Here is a 21646-nt window from a genome sequence, read left to right as displayed (position 1 = left end):
TGTATTATAAAGAAAATTCAAACCCTGGGCCAAATTCTTGCTTGCTTCACAGATATGCATAAATATGCCAGCAACACATACACACAAACACACACATTTTGTTAACTGCAGTGTAATGTGGCGAATGGTTGTCCCAAGCCTGGTACCCATAAAAACCAGTGGATAGACGATCCTCAACTGGACCCACGTGGGAATGCCACAAGGCATGGGGAAAGAGTCAAACAGTAGACCATATGATTTTGCTTTTCAGTTTGCTTTTCTTTTGCATAGGTCTAGGTACACTCCCTTTCTGTTGGCTCTTCCACCTGCTACCAGCTTCTCCCCTTCCTTATCTGTTTGCCCCTCTGGCCCCGTCTCTTATCCTTTCCTCTTATGAAGCAGAAAGAGTGACAAGTGAATATCTTTAACTCTAAAAGGAATCTGCCAAATACAACCACAATCTTTAAAGAGAAAAACAGGCACTATTCATTTATTGTTTATAGGGTAGCACAGCTGGGCTAGGGATCTTTCTTAACCAAAGTAAGAGCTTTGCCAGAAAAGAAGTAGAATTACTTTAAGCCACATGAAAATTCCAATACCTTCACACTAATTGCTACTTCCTTAGGGACATATACTGCCCACAGGCTCCCCTCCAACCTTTTAATTGATCTAAATCCCTGTCACTGGGGATTGCAAGTGTAATCCAGGACAGAATTTGTTCCTTACACTCCAAAGACAACTCAGTTTTTATTAAGTTGGGGCGTATCATAGACAACTCTTATTTTTAAAATAGCCAGAAACAGAACAGAAGCAGGCTACAGCAGATTTGCCAAAAAAAAAAAAAAAGTGATGATTACATACAGTACAACTAATATTTGGACATGGCAAGGACATGCTACTGGAAAACAGCAAATATCAGCTTTGTTAAAAATATGGCCCAGGCTTCAGTATCACAACACTGTGGGGAGCAAAACACATCAGACCTCTCAAACACGTGCTAGACTAGGCAATTTTTAAAGCCTGTGTATTAAAGTTTAATTGGTAACTTTGACCTTGACTATCACTTTCAACAGAAATATCACAGTAGTGCTAGGATTTTCAGAGATTTATGATCCTGTGTTCTTGAAAAGATACTAGCACCACTGTAGTAATGAATGTCTGAAATAATTGATTTGTCTCTTACAAGTGTTGTTCTCTTGATTGCACATTGCCTTGAGAGATAGAAGCTGCTATCTGATGGAAACACTACCAGTCAGCAGTACATTTAGAAAATGCAAAAAAGATGCCAGGATTCAACCCACAGATGTTCTTGTTTTAAAATGTTAACTTGACCAGATTATTGCAGGAGCCTCCAAGACTGTGTGCTAGAAGGATACAAATAAGATAGGGATTGCCTTGCCATTGTGACTTAATTTGAAAATTGCCACATTGCTTATACAGAAGAATGTGATCAATATGTAGTTTTCAGCTATATTTCGTTAGCTCTTATTTCAAAGATATGTAATAGCAGAATCAATTTTGCAGAAGTGAATATCTTGAAGATTCAAGACCAACATTTTCAACCAGGGGACATAAACTTAGGTACCTAAAAAATAGTAGAATGATTTTCAGAGGTCCTGAACTTCCACTGGCTTCCAAAAAAACAGTTGAGGACCAGAGTCTGCCATCAATACTAACGTTGAATGGACTTCAACCTCCAGAATAAGTTATTCGAAGAATCTGGGCCTTAATAACTTAGGCCCTGATTGAGGAAAGCACTTAAGCATGTGCTTAAATCCCACTGCTTCAGTGGCATTTATACACAGGCTTAAGCCACCTTCCTGAATAAGGGATCTCAATAATTACCGACTTCAATGGGAGCTGGAAATGTTCAAGTTACTTGTATTTAAGTGCCTACAGAGGGACTTGAGCGCCTAACAGTAGACAGCAAAGTTTAAAAATGTGGGCCTAAATGAGAGCTCACACACAGGAACAATACGCCTAATACATCAGTTTGTATAATTGAATGAGTAAATGACAATAGCCCCACTAGGCCAATGGCTTGTTACTCTTTATGCTGCACTTTCTGACAGCAGTACATATTAAAAGTTAAACTTATTTTTAAATGGTTTCAAGTTTCCTTGAGTAAAAAGGCATACAGACTGACCTAAGTGCGGAGTGAAGCAAGCTTTGGCTAGAGGCAACAAAGCAACTGTAAGGCTTCTAAAACATCTCATAATCTGACATGAGTAAGAAGGGTGTGGATTGTTTCAAGTAGTTACAACCTTTAGAACCTGTGCAGCTGAACATTTGGAACGATGGCAGCCTAACCACCACACTTACTCCTCAGCAAACACACAGCTTCACCAGGTTTTGAGATGGTGCAAGGCTGCTAGCCCATTTAGTGTTCTACTCAAACTGTTCTTGGGTGTCTACATTAAGAAACATTTAACAATAACTTAGTTTTATTAAGAATAGCTATTACCATATGCATAACAAATCTCCAGTAATTAAACTATGAAAAGAAACATACAAAAGACAAAAGCATAATTACTGTAAAAAAATTCAGTGTTACATAGATCTATTGAATATTCTATTCAGACAAATAATTGGTCTCCAGAGGAGATGCTCACCCAGTTAGTACATAGTTTGTAATTAAACCCTTAATTTTCTTAAGAGCCAGTGTCCATGCTTCTATAACAACATCTAACAGGCTATAGTGAAAAAATACAGCCTTTACGAAGGTGTATATAAAATTGCAGACTATTTATGGCTTTTTTGGAGAGCAGCTAAAGTCCAGTCCAGCAAGGCACAGGTAAATCCCAAGGCAGGTTGAAAGCACCAACAACTTTGCAGGATTCAGAAACTAAGGTTTATACGCAGCTGCCTGTTTTTAACAGCAAAGTACACAAGGGTGGAGAAACTGCTAACCAAAAGCCCAGAGGCTTTTCAATGTGCAAACAAAGCTGAACAAGCACTGCTTATAAACATGCATGTAAAAAAACCTGGAGTTCAGTCAGTCATATGACCATACCTATGAAAACACAGCCAAGCCATTGATTTAGATCTGCAAGACTTTAGGTTCCCAACAGAAAAATATGCAGTGTGTTCTCAACGCTGCGTGCAGTGTTATGCTGATCATGATACAGCATGATGTTATAGTTGAAGCTTTCTTTTGCCTTTTTAATTCAAAAGGGTAATTAATAGAAGATATAAAACAAACCTGAGTCCATCTGTCTGGAGTTTCTTCGAATTCCATTAGTTTTCTGCAAAGCAAAAATACAAGTCAAAGACATGTATAAACCGGTTTTCATTTCTAAGTACTGTAGAACCTCAGAGTTAAAAACATCAGAGTTATGAACTGACCAGTCAACCACACACCTCATTTGGAATCAGAAATATACAAACAGGGAGCAGCAGAGACAAAAAGGGCGGGGTGGGGGGATTCAGTACAGTGCTGTGTTAAACGTAACTACTAAAAAAAATTAAGTGAATGCAGCATTTTTCTTCTGCATAGTAAAGTTTCAAAGTTGTATTAAATAAATGTTCAGTTGTAAACCTTTGAAAGAACAACTATAACGTTTTGTTCAGAGTTACGAACAACTTCCACTCCCAAGGTGTTTGTAACTCTCAACTAAACTAGTGTTTGTAGTCTACTAGGCAAAGCTAATTTTAAAAAGTTCTCTTCCATCATACAGTGGGGTTAATACAGAAATATCATGCGTTAATATTTATTGTTGGGGTGCAAGTGACACAAAAGGTTCATGCGTTAGCCTGTCACCTCTTGACATCTGGGTTCAAACTCCGCTGAGATCACATGTGAAAATGATTGTAATAACTCAACCTATTTTATAGCGGAAAAATACACCACACAGTTTGGCACTGTCTGCCTCAGGGAAGATCCAGGACTAGAACAGCAGTAAGAATGCATGTGAATGAAGTTGCAATTTCAATACAGTGGGAGACTTATACTATTCTTGCTTTGTACTAAAGCTCCTTATAGTTAACAATGCCTGTCCCATCTCTCAAATGATTTAATTTTTTAAAAAACATGAAGTAATAAACTTTTGTTCTATTTTTTTTAAGTTTAGATTAGGCAAACTGGAGCTATATGAAATCCCAAGTACACTGTACAAACATGATGGTTTATTATTTGGCAAGTGCTGATTTGTACCAATTGCACAGACCTCTGCGTTTAAACAGGCCCTGAGGAACTTCAGTGCATAATAAGGTATATCTGTAAGTTAGTCACCGCCTCCTGCTACTTGTTTTAATTAGTAGCTTGCATGAGGGCTCATACAAATCACAATGTTTTCCTCAAGCCAAGCAGAGCAAAACCAAAGGGTGCAATCAGGGTTTTTTTTTAAATTGTGACTGTATTGTTTATTCACACTGACACAGAGAGGAGAGGAGCCATAAGCTTGGGGCAGGGGAAAGCTGAGGGGAAGTTATGGTAGTGGGTTGCAAAATGTTTCCATGGCTTAACTGGAAAAAAAAATGTGATAATTTATCAATGTAACAATAAAATTACATACACTAAAGGAAAGAAGAGGGCATAAAAATATCCAAGGAAGTAAATGTTGGGACGGTGTGAAAATGTACTGAATGCTTCATCTTATATTATCATTATTTTCAGTAGATCTTCACATTTTCTGTAACATAAATCCATCTTTTCTTAAAAACCTGATCTTCATTTACACTAAGTCCCCTTTATACCACTCTGACAGCATAAAGGGACCTTAAAGACATATTAAATACATTTAAGGCCCCTTTATACTGCCAGAACCATTTAAAGGAGCCATGGCACAAATGAGAATAAGGCTCCAATTTTACATTCTACATAAAATCAAGGTACAGAAACCTCATCAGGAGAAGGAATTTTTTCTTACAAAAATCTTAAGAATCAAGTTAGAGGAAGAGGCATGCAAAGAGGAGGAATAAAATAGAATTAGGATAAATATTATCTCATCCAGCCACATATGTTCATCACTGGTAGTTTTACTCACTTCTGGCAACCTTGTCCATAACATACCATAAGCAATCTGTTTATAGATTCCTCAATACTGTATGCCATGTGTAATGATCAACAGACTTGTAAGCAAACAAACCATGCTATAGTTTTGGTGTTTAAGATGTTCATGTTTAACAGTTTACAGAGAGATTTAAAATGTAAAACAAACAAACAGCACATGGCAGAAGGTAAGGTAAGCAAGCTGCTGGTGAGGATTCTATTAAAATGAGCACATGCAACAGACATTTTAAAGTGAGCTTATAGCACTGGCAACTGAGGTCTTCTACTTAACCATAAAACATGTATAAACACATGCCAACCACTCCTCCCTCCTCCTCTCAGAGTTCTGTCAATGTTTTTTAATCCTTATAATGTGTGATCCCCTCAAGGAAAACCGAGGGGTTCTATACCCATTAAATCCCTCCCCCTCCCATAAACCTATCAAAATAGGGCAAACTAATGTCAACTATAAGAGTTGTTTTATGATATGGACACCTGCCCACTAGGGGCTGAGCTGAACTGAATTCACCATCTCATTACACATAGGCCACTGAACAGTTATCACAAGGTGATCTGTGCCAGATCTTAACATTTAATGGAGCCACACAGGTGAAAGATTCCATATCTATTTACCAGTCACCTCAACCATCCGGGGCCCCTAACATTACACTTTAATTATCCAAAGCGCTAGGTTTTCTAAGCTATATGTGACAGAAATGTATATCCTCCATGAAATTCTCCATAAGTCAAGGGAGTAAAAAAACCTGTTACCTGCCCAGTACAGAGGGCTTATATTTTCAGTCCTAGATTTCCTTTTACAATTCATTTAGCCACTAGATTATACAACATTAACATTACTAAAGATGACAGACCTGTATATAACACTTCTGTTCAGGTAAGTGATGTAAAACAAAACCAATTGTCAGTGGAATTCTATTAATTCCTCTGATAGGTTTTAAGGAAATTTAAACAGGTCTCTTAACACATGAACTTCCAAATAGCAATTTGACAGTGGAAACTAGCTAAAAATATGCACTATCCTAGGAGCTGACTGAGAATACACAGTCTTAATTATGTAACATTTATTAGCAGTCAGCATTAATCTGCCATTATATTTTTATAATAGTAATAGTTTTCTTTTGATGTGCATTGCCAACCTGAGTCATGGCAGGACAGCATGCAAGTAGAGACAATCACAAACCTGAATAGGTAAAATTATCATCATTATACAAATGTATATGGTGCTCATAACCGTAATGCCTGATTACAGAATGAATTTACATCAACTGATCTAAAATGGATGCTGGAAACACAATGTAGTGTCCTGGGTTTAAAACAGTCTGTATTTTGTCAAAGTTAGTGGGAAGTAGGACTTTTACTTCTTCCTGTACCATCATGGAAAGACATCAGCAATAGGCAGCGAGATACTTCACTGTGACTTCCAATATTCTCAGAGCTTTGTCATGACACATCATGCATCCAAACTAACTTCTCTGGACATTAGTAGTTCATTTTACTGTCCTGTCAGGATTAAGCAAATGCCATAGTTGCTGAGTGACACTAAGAAAGAATAAAGAATCCTGTGGCACCTTATAGACTAACAGACGTTCTGCAGCATGAGCTTTCGTGGGTGAATACCCACTTCTTCAGGTGCCACAGGATTCTTTGTTGCTTTTACAGATCCAGACTAACACGGCTACCCCTCTGATACTTAAGAAAGAATAGGGTTACGTAAAAAGTCAGTATTCCACTGCAAATTTTGCAGCTTACTGTAGGCTGAAGAATTGCAGATTTATTAGTCCTTAGTAGTATATTATTATTGCAGAATTTGCTGAAATTTACCTGAGGGTAGTTTTGGCTCTGTTGCCAAATTTGGCCTAGAAGCGTTGGAGAACTGTGATCACTGATATCCTGAGTTAAATTAACAACATTGTTTTACTTTCCCCCTATAATTTAAGAAAACCTACATTCTTCCCAGTATCCTAAACACTGAAAATCTCAATGAAAATTAGGTTAATCCCCTGCAATTTAATACAGATATATCTAATTGTTAGTTCAGGTACATGGAGTCACTTCTACTGCCAGAGTTTGCATAACTCTAAATAAATGCAAGTTAGCTGCAGAGAAATACATTATTTATTGCACTAGCACAGCCATATGCAGTAAATGAGCAATTTGTAAGCCATCAACAAAATAAATATTGCATAAAAATTGAAAATGAATCCTTACCTCATGTTTCAGGGTTCCGTGTTCTGAAACAAAAGTAAAAATGGGCATTATCAGTGCCTGTCAATTTGTTCTTTTATATAGTAATCTCTGTCTGTGCTGCGCTGCACGAGAACACACTACTGCTTTGTTTTGCTAACTGATACCTGTAATATGGTCCGACAGCCCTGGAGCTAAGATAGTTATTGTTTTGCAAACTGTGTTCTTAGAGCTGATTGGCTCTTGTCAGGTAACACTGAACCAACGCTATAAATGGCCTGTTTCTGAGTTATGCTGAACTTTCCAACAGTTGTATGCCAAACAATCAAATCATTTAAATCTTTAGAAATGGTTCTACCGAGTTTCAAAAACACTATGTAACCACATACACCTTTTGGGAAATTCTATAGTTAAGATTCCTATTGCAACTGTAATTTAAACTCCCTCTAATCCCTTTGCACCTAATAATATTCTATATTGCTGTATAATCAGTTCAATGTTTTGCCTACTGGTTGTGGTGAGAACCTTAGCTTTGAAGTTTCCTGAGATTCATGTACTTAAATTCTCAAGTAGCACTGCACTAACATACTGTAGGCGGGGTTTTTTTGCAATGAATTTTCTTGTTTTCTTTTAGTGAAGAAAAAAAAGCAGCATGAGAAAAGGATAAAGAAAGGTACTTGTGGGTTATCAGAATGGCTGCATCAGTGTGTTAAAGCTGTGTGCATAAAGAGCACCACACATTTCTATGAAACCAGCAAGGGTTTGGGTAATGGGGAGAAGATTATGGAGTGTGTGATCTGATCAGCATACTTTCTAATAAACACATCACTGCACCCTAGATTTTATTTTACTGCCTTATCACACACCTGTGTTTATTTCTATGTGGCATTCTCTAGGCCCACTCCTGATGTCTGCTAAGGAAAATGATGTATTGCACATGTCCAGTGTTTAGTTTACAACCATAGACAATTTCCAAACTTTTTCAAATATCGGTGTGACAATCAGGGTCCAGATACCTTGTGGGGGGGAGAGTCTGAACTCCAAAGAATAAGCAATTGAATCAACTGATTGTATACACTATTATTGTACTATAAACGTGTACTGAGTAAGATGTCATAAAAACTGGTGATATGTTGGTCGCGGATATTACTGCATGATCTATGTACGGGTTGTGTATAAAGAATTATGTATGTGTCCTGGCAATATGTTTTTAAAATGTATTTTAGAAATAGTGCATAAATCAAACCTGCCCTAGACAGACAAATGTGGATTTATCTGTCTGACTGGCTTGATTACAGGTAGAGGATAATAAAAGTATATTTGCATATAGGATAAACAAAGCAACCAAAAAAAAAAAGAACAGGAGTACTTGTGGCACTTCAGAGACTAACAAATTTATTTGAGCATAAGCTTTCATGGGCTACAGGCCATTTCTTCAGATGCATAGAATGGAACACATAGTAAGGAGATACAGAACATGAAAAGGTGGAAGTAGCCATATCAACTCTAAGAGGCTAATTAATTAAGATGAGTTTTAATCAAGCAATCAAGCTAACTAGCAACAGAGGGGGAACAGAGTCAACACCCCCATGAAGTCTTCTGGCTTTTGAGGCAAAGACACTGGACTTTGCAAAACAGAAAGGGAGCAAAAAACATTCTAGTTGTCCCTCATTTAGGGAACACAGTGGCTTATGGTTCTGAGTGTCCTCAGGAGAGCATCCCAGTGGCAAAACACACATCGCTTACCAATATATTGAATGAGCCAAATATGAAGCTCTAAATCTAAACATTTTGATTTGCTAAAGCTAAAAAAATGCATCCAAGATGGTTCTTATTATACGGAACCAAATCTCTTGGTTACTAACATTTTATTTAAAGATAAACAGACAATAAGAATATGAACCAAGAAATCTCAGCAGGAGACTGGAAGGACAGAATGCTACCAAGTAGGAGCAGTATAATTTTCCCCTCATCGACGGAATGCCAGGGAAAACTCTCTGTCACACTAAGGGAGTTTTTTTAAAAAAAGGTTGTAAAGATTTTTTTTCAGCCTTTCCAAAAATATTCATTCACCTTTGTGTAGTAAAAGAGCAGGGAGAGAGGGAGAAGCAAATGAATAGTTTTGAAGAGATTATTAAGGCTTAGATTTTCAAAGGAGCCCAAGGGAGTTAAGTATTCAAATCCCACTGAAATTCAATAGGATTTAGGCACTTAACTCACTTGGACTCCTTTGAAAATTCCAACCTATGGTAAGGGCAGGAGGGTAAGAATGCAATTACCTTTTTGGCCTTTACTCCTGTATAGTATCACTACCTTGGCATTATAAATGACTTCAAAACTGAACTAAGTACCACGAAAATGGAATCGTTATAAAAGTTCATTCCCAATCATCAGTTCTGTTAATGTTTTATCTTCAGTCCCCATATGTCTCAAATACTAGAGCGTACTGGGTGCCTTTCTGTCTTGGTGTGGGAGAGTTTATAGGAGGAGACTTGGGCTTTATGGATGACACATGAAAGTCCAGTGAACTGTTTTGCTTTTGAGTGAAGAAAGCACCTTGTCTTAATAACAACTGTGGCTTATTGCTGCTTTTTTATGAATATCATAAACACTAATCTTGGAGTGAGTTTCAAAGTACACTAGGATAAAGTGAGTTCAGTATCCCAATGTTGTGATTTGATATAGAAAGAGAAGTTGAACGATTAATTTCTAATATTTGGGATTCAGAGAGATGCAAAAAACCAGTAACATAGAAAGACTATAAATATCCCTGATAGGTACCTATGAGTTTTACTGAGAGAAGTATTTATGGAAATAGGTCACATTAGTGATATTTAGGTTCGAAGTAAATACTATACTACTCCATTACCTCAAGCCAGCAGAGATTTTGTTATTAAAGACTGAGGGCCAAATTCAAACTCAGCATAAGCAAATGCAACTTCACTGAAGTTGACAGTATTTTATCTATTTACTCCATGTCCGAATTAGACTTTAAAACTTTGCCAACACTGGCATACACTGAACTGTTATATGTGACATTTAACTCAGGAAGCCCCTTCGACATGTCTATAGACCACAGTGAAACTAACCACCTGATATCAATATTGCCAAAAAAGCCTTGTTTATCTGCAGCATATATACACAAATCCCATTCATTATGGTGAGAAGAAAACTGCTGAAGCAAAATCTATAGTCTCCAACAAAGTGAAATCATTACTACTTTAAGGTAGGAAAAACCTTATGTCTATTCAATTTCACTCTCCGTATATCCAGCAAACTTTGCATCAGATCCTCATGTGAATCAATTCCCCATGGCTTTCTGATTAGGAGTTCAAGAGCAGATTCCTTGCTTCATCTGCACAGAATTATTCATACTCATGTCCTACAATGCCATACCTATTAGGCAAAAGTTCTCTTTTTTCTGGCTCTAACATTTTCATTTCCATTCTTAGCATTTCCATAGTTTATCATCTTAGACTCACAGTTGTCTTTCAGCTTTATCTTGGAAGTTCACAGTAATCAGCCTATGAACCCATATTACAATTTCAGGAAAAATTTCCAGACTATCACCTTGCATGGTGACAGGTTTCAGAGTGGTAGCCCTCAGCTTTCATCCAGACAACATCACACGATCCATTGTCTACAGCCAAGCTCTAAGATACAACTGCATTTGCTCCAATCCCTCAGACAGAGACAAACACCTACAAGATCTATATCAAGCTTCCTTACAACTACAATACCCACCTGCTGAAGTGAAGAAACAGATTGACAGAGCCAGAAGAGTACCCAGAAGTCACCTACTACAGGACAGGCCCAATAAAGAAAGGAACAGAATGCCACTAGCCGTCACACCTTCAGCCCCCAACTAAAACCTCTCCAGCACATCACCAAGGATCTACAACCAATCCTGAAGGATGATCCCTCACTCTCACAGATCTTGGGAGACAGGCCAGGCCTTGCTTACAGACAGCCCCCAACCTGAAGCAAATACTCACCAGCAACCACACACCACCCAACAAAAACTCTAACCTAGGGACCTATTCTTGCAACAAAGCCCATTTCCAACTTTGTCCACATATCTATTCGGGGACACCATCATAGGACCTAATCACATCAGCCACACTATCAGAGGCTCGTTCACCTGCACATCTACCAATGTGATATATGCCATCATGTGCTAGCAATGCCTCTGCCATGTATATTGGCCAAACTGGACAGTCTCTACGCAAAAGAATAAATGGACACAAATCAGACGTCAAGAATTATAACATTAAAAAACCAGCTGGAGAACACTTCAACCTCTCTGGTCACTCGATTACAGACCTCAAAGTCACAATACTCCAACAAAAAAACCTCAAAAACAGACTCCAATGAGAAACTGCAGAATTGGAATTAATTTGCAAACTTGACACCATTAAACCAGGCTTGAATAAAGACTGGGAGTGGATGGATCATTACACAAAGTAAAACCTATTTCCCCATGCTATTTTTTCCCTGTTACTCATGCCTTCTTGTCAACTGTTGGAAATGGGCCATCCTGATTATCACTACAAAGGTTTTTAATTCTCCTGCTGATAATAGCCCACCTTAACTGTTACCCTCATTATAGTTAGTATGGGAACACTAATTTTTTCATGTCCTCTGTATATATATATATATATATCTTCCTACTGTATTTTCCAGTGCATGCATCTAATGAAGTAGGTTTTAGCCTATGCAAGCTTATGCTCAAATACATTTGTTAGTCTCTAAGATGCCACAAGTACTCCTCGTTCTTCAGGATATCACCAATATCTTTTTACGAAGATCTTGACACGCTTCCACATCCTTTTTATCACATTTCTCCTCAATAATTGCAGTTAATAATTTGTGGATCTTCCTCTACTTCCCTTAAGTACTCACAGTTTGCACAGAATTGTGCCTCTAAGACTCCTCAAAGGAACAATAATCTGTAAACATTTTAGTCTAGCACTGAGAAAACTTCACCTGCCTTCAGTGAGGCAGCATGCTAACTTTAAAATATTTTGCAACCTACACAGTAAGCAGAACTCGTAACAAGCATGATTCTTCATATCAGGAAAAATTACTGGTCCATATTATGGGATCCATAACCTCCACTCTTGTTCAGACGGCCTTTGGAGAATTTCTCGAGTAAGGACAGTACCATTTGATTTTATAGAGATTTGGATTTTATTCTTCCTAACAAATTGGATTCTCAGACTTATTATTCAACTTCTAAAACGTCTATGAAGACTCATCTTTTTAGCACTGCATTTTCATAATGTCTACATATCACTATTTTTGTAAAGCATCCAAACCGGCAACAAAGCAAGACAAACTAGTTCCTACACTGCTGCTATATAAAGTAGGGTCACAATGTCCACCAGCAGAATTTTTACAAAAGAAAATTTTAATTTAAATATGGACTGGTTACAAACAGGAGAGTGTAGCCATTGAGGGTATGTCCACACTGCAAAAAAAAAGAAAAAAAGCCCCAAGCAGCGAGTCTCAAAGCCTGGGTCAACTGACTTGGGCTCATGGAATGCGTGCTACACGGCTAAAAATATCAATATAGACATTCTCGCTCAGGCTAAGAGCCCCCGCCCTTGCTGGGTTTCAGAGCCCAGGCTCAAGCCCTAGCAGGACTTGCAGTAGGTACAAAGTTGGAAGGTATTGCCAATATGGAGGCAGACTTGAATTTTATACAAGATGCTGAAAAACTGGACAATAGAAATGGGATGAAATTTAATAGTGCAAATAAGTTTTGCTATAAGCAGGTGCAGAGAAGGAATTCTAGGAGATTAGAGAACCTACCCTAGAAGAGGAGACTTAAGAAGCTTGGCTTTGTTTGGCCTAAGCAAACGAAAACTGGAGAGAGATATGACTGCTCTGTATAATACATTAGAAGGATAAACACCAAGGAGGGAGAGGAGTTATTTAAGTTAAGGGCCAATGTTGGCACAGGAACACATGGATAGAAACTGGCCATCAACAAGTTTAGGCTTGAAATTAGATGACGGTTTCTAGCTCTCAGTGGAGTGAAGTTCTGGAATAGCCTCCCAAGGGAAGTAATGGGGGCAAAAAAACCTAATTGGTTTCAAAGACTGAGTTTGATAATTTTATAGAGATTTGGATTTTATTCTTCCTAACAAATTGGATTTTCTGACTTACTATTCAACTTCTAAAACATCTTTGAAGACTCATCTTTTTGGCAGGGGCTGGTATGATGAGATTGCCTACAATAGCATGTAGCCCATTTGTGACTGCTAGTAGCAAATATCTCCAATGACCAGAAATGGGACACTAGATGGGGAGGGCTCTGAGTTACTACAGTGAATTCTTTCCTGGGTGTTTCATTGATGGGTTTCGCCAACATGCTCAAGGGCTGCCTGGCTGCCATATTTGGGGTTGGGAAGTAATTTTCCCTCAGGTCAGATTGGCAAAAACCCTGGGAGGTTTTCACTTTCCTCTGCAACATGGGGAATGGGTCACTTGCTGGTTTAAATTAGAGTAAATGGTGGATTCTCTGTAACTTGGATTCCTTAAATCATGATTTGAGGATTTCAGTAACTCAGCCAGAGATTACAGGTCTATTACAGGAGTGGGTGGGTGAGATTCTGAGGCCTGCAATGTGCAGGAGGTCAGATGAGATGATCACAATGGTCCCTCCTGGCCTTAAAGTCCAAGAAGAGTCTAAGTGGGAATAGCTTAATCTTCAGTTATATAGCAGAGCAACTGGGGCTTACATGCTAACTAAATGAACAGTGAAATATGGGGATACAATAGGGGAATACCTGTCTTCTTTTAAAAATATTTTAACTTTTATTTTTAAAACGTAGAAAATGTAAAGTAGTCTACTCTAAAAGGAGGAATGGGGCTATCTGTTCCTTATGGCTCACAATGAGGGCATATGGACTCTATAACCTTACATTGTATAGAGATAGGTGTTAGGAGTAGCACCAGCAGTTGCCCAAGACAGGACTTTGCCCCAAAGTACCCTGATCCCACAGTGATTGTTATTCAAGCTCAGTATGGATCATTAGTTCAACAAAGGCTGAACAATATTATTTAAGTTAAACAAGAAACAGCAACTCTCCAATGAGCATTCTGGGACTTGAACATTTGCTGGTCAATGCTGCTGATATGGTGGCTTTGGAGGACAGCTGGCAAATCTGTAGCTACTGAACAAGCCAGGGAAAGGTAAATAGGGAAAGCTGCTGGTTTTATATAATGTCAGAAACCCATCTTGATTATGAATAATCCCATGTGAGATAAAAAATTATGTGCTGCAACATATGAAAATCTACACAAGTAGCACATGTACTTTTGCACAAATATGTTATAATAAAAAGTAGCTTCTTTCATTTACAGTTTATACACCTCTAACATTTTTTAACAAGTAATCACATACTATCCATGCATATGAAAGCTATATATCCTTTCCATTTCAGTCCATTTGGCTCTTTCTCAGGCAGAACAATCTGAAATAGAGGAATTTAAATGAAAAAGGAATCAAGCAGCGGCTAGCTTGTTTTGTGGTTTTTGTTTGGTCTGGTAGGGAGCAAATGACAATAGACTTTTATCAAGTAATATACGATAAAATTGTATTTTAATCAGAGCTCATGTGGAAGAGCAATTCTCCTGATACCATTTGTTTACTAAAAATGACAGTGTGAAATGGTCCAGTTGTTCGAGTAGCAAATTTGGGGTGCTCAGATCTGCCTAGCTACAGCACACTGTAAAAATGCCAGTTAAGATTTTTCCTATTTATCTATGTCTGAATCGGAGATGATTCTAACATCTGTTCTCTGGAGAACCTGGAGACAGCTATAAACAAGAGGCTGTCGTGGATTTTACTTTATTTTATTAAATATTTCTGATACTTTTGTCTATTCTCAGGGATTTACCTCATTGAAAGATTAAATTGTCTATGCAACCAGGAAACAATTGTCTGAGACACTCAATCCTATTTTAATGGGAAGGGTATAATAAAAGGGGTGGTCTGGTTGAAGTATGATAATGTAATAAAGCAGATTGGTATTTCCCCTGATTTAGATTATTAAAATGGAATCAAGCTCAGTTATTGGCATTCTAGGGTAGTCCTGAGGAACGTCAAGAAACTGTAAGGCCCACAGAGCTGACTCCTATTACGTGTGAACAATGGAAGGGGGAACATGAGGTGGCACAGCTTCTTCCCATCTCTTCAAAAACCACAGGGAGAATCCCACCCTGCTCTCCCACTCCCTGGCCCCAAGGAGTGCTGCTGCCCTAGATCCCACTCTTCACTCCATCCATATAGTATCACCTTCCTCTGGTGATAGGAAGATCCCACATTACCAGACTGGAAATCAAGGTGAAATGGCCCTCCTATCCCCTGTTCTGAGCAGCACTGCATGCGTGGCAGGGACAGGCTTAGGGACTGGAGGGGGAAAGATGTTTGAAGAGCTTAATTTTAGATGCTGGTGAAAAGAAGGACAGTAAAGGAAGGGAATGAGGGAAGAAATACCAGCCTGTGATGTAGTGGTGGAGAGTTCAAGCTAGTGAGTACAAGCAGTGTGGATAATATATTTTGAGTAGCCTAAGTTTTTGATTTGGACAAAGTTGGGTGCATTTAATTCAATTGGGAACCAGTATGCCCTTATAAATGCTTCTGTAATGAAAATATATACATATTTGCTAAAATCTGTGCTTTGTTACAACTATACAACCCCACTGAAGGAATTTGTCAGAGTACAAGCGAAAAGGGGAGGCAGGGAAGAGGATTTGATCAGAGAGTTAAGAGTAGAGAAGAGCTGGTGGGGACTGGAAGTGAATGAGAGAAAAAATGAAGGATTGCTTAGGCATGAACAAAGCAGCACTGCAGGAAGAAAGGATAAGCTGATAGCAGAGGAAGTGAACACAGTCACAGAACTTCCACAAGAGATGCTCAGTGAAGTAGGGGCAAGAATAACAATAAGAAAAGCCAGGGCTGAATTTGGACATTTTATACCATTCAGCAATTCAACTGATTACCAGAGCACCTTTATCATTGAAACTTCTATAATCTATTGAATTGGCCTTCTTTGAAACAAGACATCTAAAGAACTGGCATATGTCTGCATATAAGTCATTGCTTGACAAAGTAGTAATTTATTTTTAGATTTTAGTCACATCTTCCTCATCAGTGTATCATCTAAATCTGACACTTATTAAATTTGTCATTTTTAAGGTTTCATCTGTCTCTAAAAGTCTATTTTTTGAATTTTCAGTAACTCCTGAGGTCCCTTCCAATCCTGATATTCTATGATACTAACAGGCTTGGAATGCACTATAAAAGGCCTTAAACCACTCAGGTAAAGTTCTAGGCATCATTTCAGACAGCTCAGTGAAAAAATCTGCTCAGTGGTCTAAAAGGAAAACAAAATGTTAAAACTATATTAAAAAGGAGAGAGAAAATACCGAAATATTAGAATGCCAGTACATAAATTAATGACACACCCTTACCTGGACTATTGTTTTGAATTCTTGTCACCCCATCCCAAAAGGATATAGAAGAAATAGAAGACTGTAAAGAAGTCACATCCTGCTCCTTAGTGATCAGTTTTAAAACAAATTTTCTGATTCTTTGTGTGGGTGGGGGTACTTTTGTTTTAACAATTTTGTAGTTTGTATAGTAAGTACAGAAACATGGGAGCCTTCATATAGGCAAAGAAAGGACAAACGGTGAGAAAGAAAAGTTCACAAGGACAGAAAAAATTAAACAATCAGAATAAATGAAAATAAATAAAGTAATATGCGATAATTACATAATCCAATTGCACCGAAGTGTGTTGAGCAACCACTGATTCATGACAGAGTCATATGGTACTTCTACATTTAAAAAAATCGAGGTAAAATATTCTAAATAAAATCAAAAAGAACATACTGTATCTTTGGATGTTGTAAAATGAAAATTTATTCAGTTCATTAATTCATGAAGTAGCATGTGTGTGATTATTTTGCCTCCAGCAACTGAACAGCATTACTTCAGTGTATATTCAGGAGAATTGAGGAAAAATCAGAGAACCTGAGTTAACTAAACATTTATGACTATTATTGTTGATTTACATTGCATCATGTGTATATATAATACTTTTCAGACAAATTGAAATATGACGTCCCTTCCCTTAAGGTGCTTGTAATCCAATTAAGATTAAAATATGAGCAAAATGACAACAGATGAAGGTGGGAGTGAGGAAGAAAGTGGAAACAGAGAAAGCTGTTCCCAGAGAGTATAGATCTCTAATGGTAAACAGATCGTATACATTGTTTGTTTCAATTAGTTACATTTGATTGTTTTAAATATATTTTTAAATGATGATATAATTTAAAAATCTGACTTTGGCAGCTTATCCTTAAAAGGCTTTGTGGAAGAAGTATGTTTCTGAGAGAGATCTGAATGGAAAAAGCACATGGATCATTTGGTACACAAGGAGAGAGAGACTGTTCTTAGGACAGCATGTAAGAAGGCACAGAATTCAGGAAAACCCTCATGAACACGCTAAATCTCATGTAAGCACCCACATAAATGCTCTCTTGATTAGGGATGCTTTCCTGAACTGGAGTTTACAGTGAAGAAGAAAACTAAAGGAGAGCAGTTTCGAAGTAGGCATTTGCATAGCAAAGTGGAAAGTTGGAAGAAATGAGAGCAGAGATGTAGGTAGAAACAGGCTTGTGCAGAGCCTTGAAAGCAAAGGCCAGTGAAGGGTTGTATACAAGGAAATAATCTTTTCCACTGCTTGGACCATATCATTTTTATAAACACATTTTGCATAGATTGCAAGTAATGAAGTCGGAAAGCAGAAGAGATTACTGGAGCCAAAGTGAGAGATGGACAAGCAACAGAAAAGGTTTTAAGCAGTAAGACTGGAGAGCAAAGAACAGATTTAGAAAGGTAAGAAAAAGAACTGGTCAGAAAAGTTTAAATGAAAAAAAAATTCCCAACAAAATATAGCAAAATTTTTATCAGTTAAATTTTTTCCCAATGTTCTAATGAGCTCTATGGATGTTTGGAAAATTCTGTCAAACATATGTACATTTCCCAACATGATGATTTTTTTTTCAGAAGAAGTGACAGTATTTGCTGAGAGCCTGGATGGAGGAAGAGTCAAATATGACACTAAAGTTACAAGCTTGGTTGACAGGGAGGGTAGCAGAATTACTGACAGCAACGGAGTAGGCAGAAAGAAGGAAGGGAAGGAAGAAAGATGAGGAATTAACATTTCTATCTAGTTCTAGACAACAAAAAGATGCTTAGACATGTGGTTACTATTTATTCAATACTCAAAGTATATTCACCAAAAAAATCCTAGTACACCTGTCCAATACTTTTAATATTGATATTTGATATTCATACCTGAGATTTCACTCAATTTAATAAAGTCACTAGAAATGACATGTCATGGAAGGGGCATACGGAAAGGGGAGCAAGCACGGACATGCCCACCCCCCAATCAGTGTGGGCACAGAACTCCTCCAGGGCCGGGAGAGCGAGCTCCATCGGCCCCAGGGCAAACCAGCTCCTCCAGCCACGGGGGTGGGAAGGAAGCTTCTCCAGCCATGTGGGGCACAGAAAGTGCCCCTCCAAAAAGTGGCCAAATTTTTATTCCTGTGCATGCTCCTGCAATGTAAAGATGCTCACTCTGTAATAGGGTAACCATGTTAAATAGGGATGACTATATTACTGTAACATGTTTCTCTAAAAGCAAAAGCTCACCGTTGTAATGATTATTGTTTTGTTTCTGATATTTATATGGCATGGATCTGTAAACCTGTAAAGTTCCTACAGAAATAAATAGTTGAAAAATTCTGTCAAGATTTAGTTAGCAGTAGTCCATCCAGGAGGAGATGTCAGACAGATAAACAGAGATGCAATACTAAAGAGAGAGACAAGAGGCCAGAGGAAACGAAAGCTTGGGAGTTGCAGGAGAGAGGCAGTAGCATAAGTCACAAGAGTGGATGAGGTACCAGGGATAAGATGAAAGTGGAAAGAGGAGGATGAAGCTCTGCAGGATCTGAACAGAGGAAATAGAGAAAGCTGTTCCCAGGGAGTATAGATCTCTAATGGCAAACAGATCATATACGTTGTTTGTTTCGATTGGGGGGATAGCTCAGTGGTTTGAGGATTGGCCTGCTCCCAGGGTTGGGAGTTTAATCCTTGAGGGGGCCACTTAGGGATCTGGGGCAAAATCAGTATTTGGTCCTCCTAGTGAAGGCAGGGGGCTGGACTCAATAACCTTTTGGGGTCCCTTCCAGTTCTATGAGGTATGTATATCTCCATATATTTTATTTATTTAAGAAGGGAGAGCCTCAGACAGATACATTGAAGGAATGATTAGAGAGGTAGAAAGAGAATCAGGAAAGCCTAGAGGGACATAGGTAGGGGAGAAAACCAGGGGGAAGGAGTCACCAGATGGGATGAGAACAGAAATGAAGTCCTTAGATGTGGACAGTAGTAAGCCATCAATTACATTAGTGAGAACATTTTGAGTGGAGTGTGTGGGAACCATGGAAACCAAGGAGATCGAAGAGAGAATTAACAGGGAGAGGAAGGTGAGGCTGCACAAACAAATAGCTCAAGGAGCTGAGAGCAAAAGAGGAAGATTGAGATGGAGACATTGGGGGTGGGGTGTGTCAAAGGATGATTTTCTTTATAACAGATGTTACTTATGAGCAGTTCATGATTAAAACCAGAACAATCTGTTGCTGTACAGGAACACAGGCTAAGGAAACTGCTATGTCCCACAGCAGTTCTCACTCCTTTCCTCTCTTACATTTCAGTTTAGCAAGAATAAAAGTCACTATGAATTTTAAACGCAATTCTAACTGTGCTTATAACTGGTAGTTTCAAAAGTATGCATGTTACAATAAACACAAATTAGAGGTAAATTAAACCTTAATTATATCTAGCAAGTTTTATGTCCTAATTAAAAGCAGTATTCCAACAATAAAAATGACTTACCACCTGAATTAGCTCTGCCACAATTGTCTAATCTCCCTAAACATTCTTTGTGCGCCCCAGCTCCACACTTAGAACATAAATAGCCTTGATAAAATGTTCCTCTGTAAAGTAAAATTAGATAGTGATACATTAAGTGATAAAAATCTGCATCTATTAAATAATTAGCATAAAAAATACTGTAGATGGCAGTAGAAGTCATTTTCTGTGCTGCACAATGATTGTACTTAAAAGGTTGAAGAAGAGTGGCAACAGATCATGGGTAACATGGAACTTCAGTCTCCTTTTCAGAACTTCAAGCCATTTAGAACCAGATATTCTACTAGTAAATCAGGGGAACTAACATACTTCATATCAATTGGGCACAAAATGGGGTTTGGCATGATACATGCCAAAATTGTACCAAGTATAAATACCACAGTGTCCCTATACTATCACTGATCCATACTCCATTTGATTTCAATAGGAATGTATAATGAACATGCATACTAGGACAGGATTCATTTTGGAGGAATTTTTTTCAGGATAGAAGATTTTATTACCTATATTATTGACTATAAACTGCTTCCATTAAAAAGAAAAGTATAAGGAAAGATGTTGATGAATGTTAAGAGCCGCTGAGCACACCTCACAGAGCCCTGCACTCTCCCCTGGAGGAATGGTATGCTTACACTGCAATTAGACACCAGCAGCCGGCCCATGCCAGCTGACTTGTGCTCAGAGGGCTTGGGCAAAGAAGGTATTAAATTGCTCTGGAAGACTCCCACCTTGCAGGGTCATAGAGCCTAGGCTCCAGCCCGTGCCTAAACATTTCCACCACAATTAAACAGCCCCTTAGCCCAGGCCCAACCATGGGTTAGTGCACCTTTCTAATTGCTGTTAACCAGACCCCCGGAGGCATGGCCTCTGCCCCACCTCTTTCCCCAAGGGCCCTGCCCCCATCATTCATTCCTGTCTCCCCATCCCCCTGTTGCTCACTGGATTGTCTCCACCTCCCTTCTCCCACCCCCGCCACATCTGGGCTCCCTCTGCTCCGGGGATGGGAGGGGAGCTGCTGCAGCCTGACAAGGAGCCTGTATGCAGGTAGGAGCCGGGGCTCATGAAGGTTAATAACCTGGCGCTTCCCCCGACCCCACAGTAACTGGACTTTTGGTGTCCAGTCAGTACACTTGACCGGATACCCACACACAGATGCCAAAAAACAGACTGTCCAGGTAAAACCTGGATGGCTGGCAACCCTAAGTGTAGACATACCCTAACTCTCAAAAATTATAAGTTCAATTTTGAAGCCCCTTGAATTTCAAGTGGGGTTTAGATTCAAGCCTACCCATGGCTTTTATTCCAAGTCTGACCCACTAGGGAAGTAAGTTCATTGGTACATGCTTCGACCACCATTCCAGGAGGACATACTTCCATGCTGATGATGCTCGTTAAAAAAATAATGTATTAAATCAATTTGTGACTGATGTCCTTGGGGGGAGAATTGTTTGTCCCCT

The 21646-nt window shown here is 38.6% G+C and overlaps 1 protein-coding gene across 2 annotated transcripts in view; it reads right to left on the bottom strand.

Moving 5' to 3' along the window:
- VAV3 (vav guanine nucleotide exchange factor 3) overlaps positions 1-21646 on the bottom strand; it is a 236388-nt gene that overhangs the window by 70361 nt on the left and 144381 nt on the right. The window contains exons 17-19 of one of the 2 annotated variants that reach the window (XM_039484962.1): positions 20154-20254; positions 7199-7221; positions 3182-3224 (exon numbers count right to left, since the gene is read on the bottom strand). In XM_039484962.1, the coding sequence (XP_039340896.1) occupies positions 3182-3224; positions 7199-7221; positions 20154-20254 (167 nt within the window). Of the gene's footprint in view, positions 1-3181; positions 3225-7198; positions 7222-14585; positions 14616-20153; positions 20255-21646 lie in introns of those variants that run through there. The other variant, XM_039484963.1, reaches the window with a different exon arrangement.

This window comes from Mauremys reevesii, linkage group 8 (assembly GCF_016161935.1).
Source record: "Mauremys reevesii isolate NIE-2019 linkage group 8, ASM1616193v1, whole genome shotgun sequence".
Taxonomy (NCBI): Eukaryota; Metazoa; Chordata; order Testudines; family Geoemydidae; genus Mauremys; species Mauremys reevesii.
Note: the sequence above shows the minus strand (reverse complement) of the source record. Positions and strands in the feature narration are given on the sequence as shown.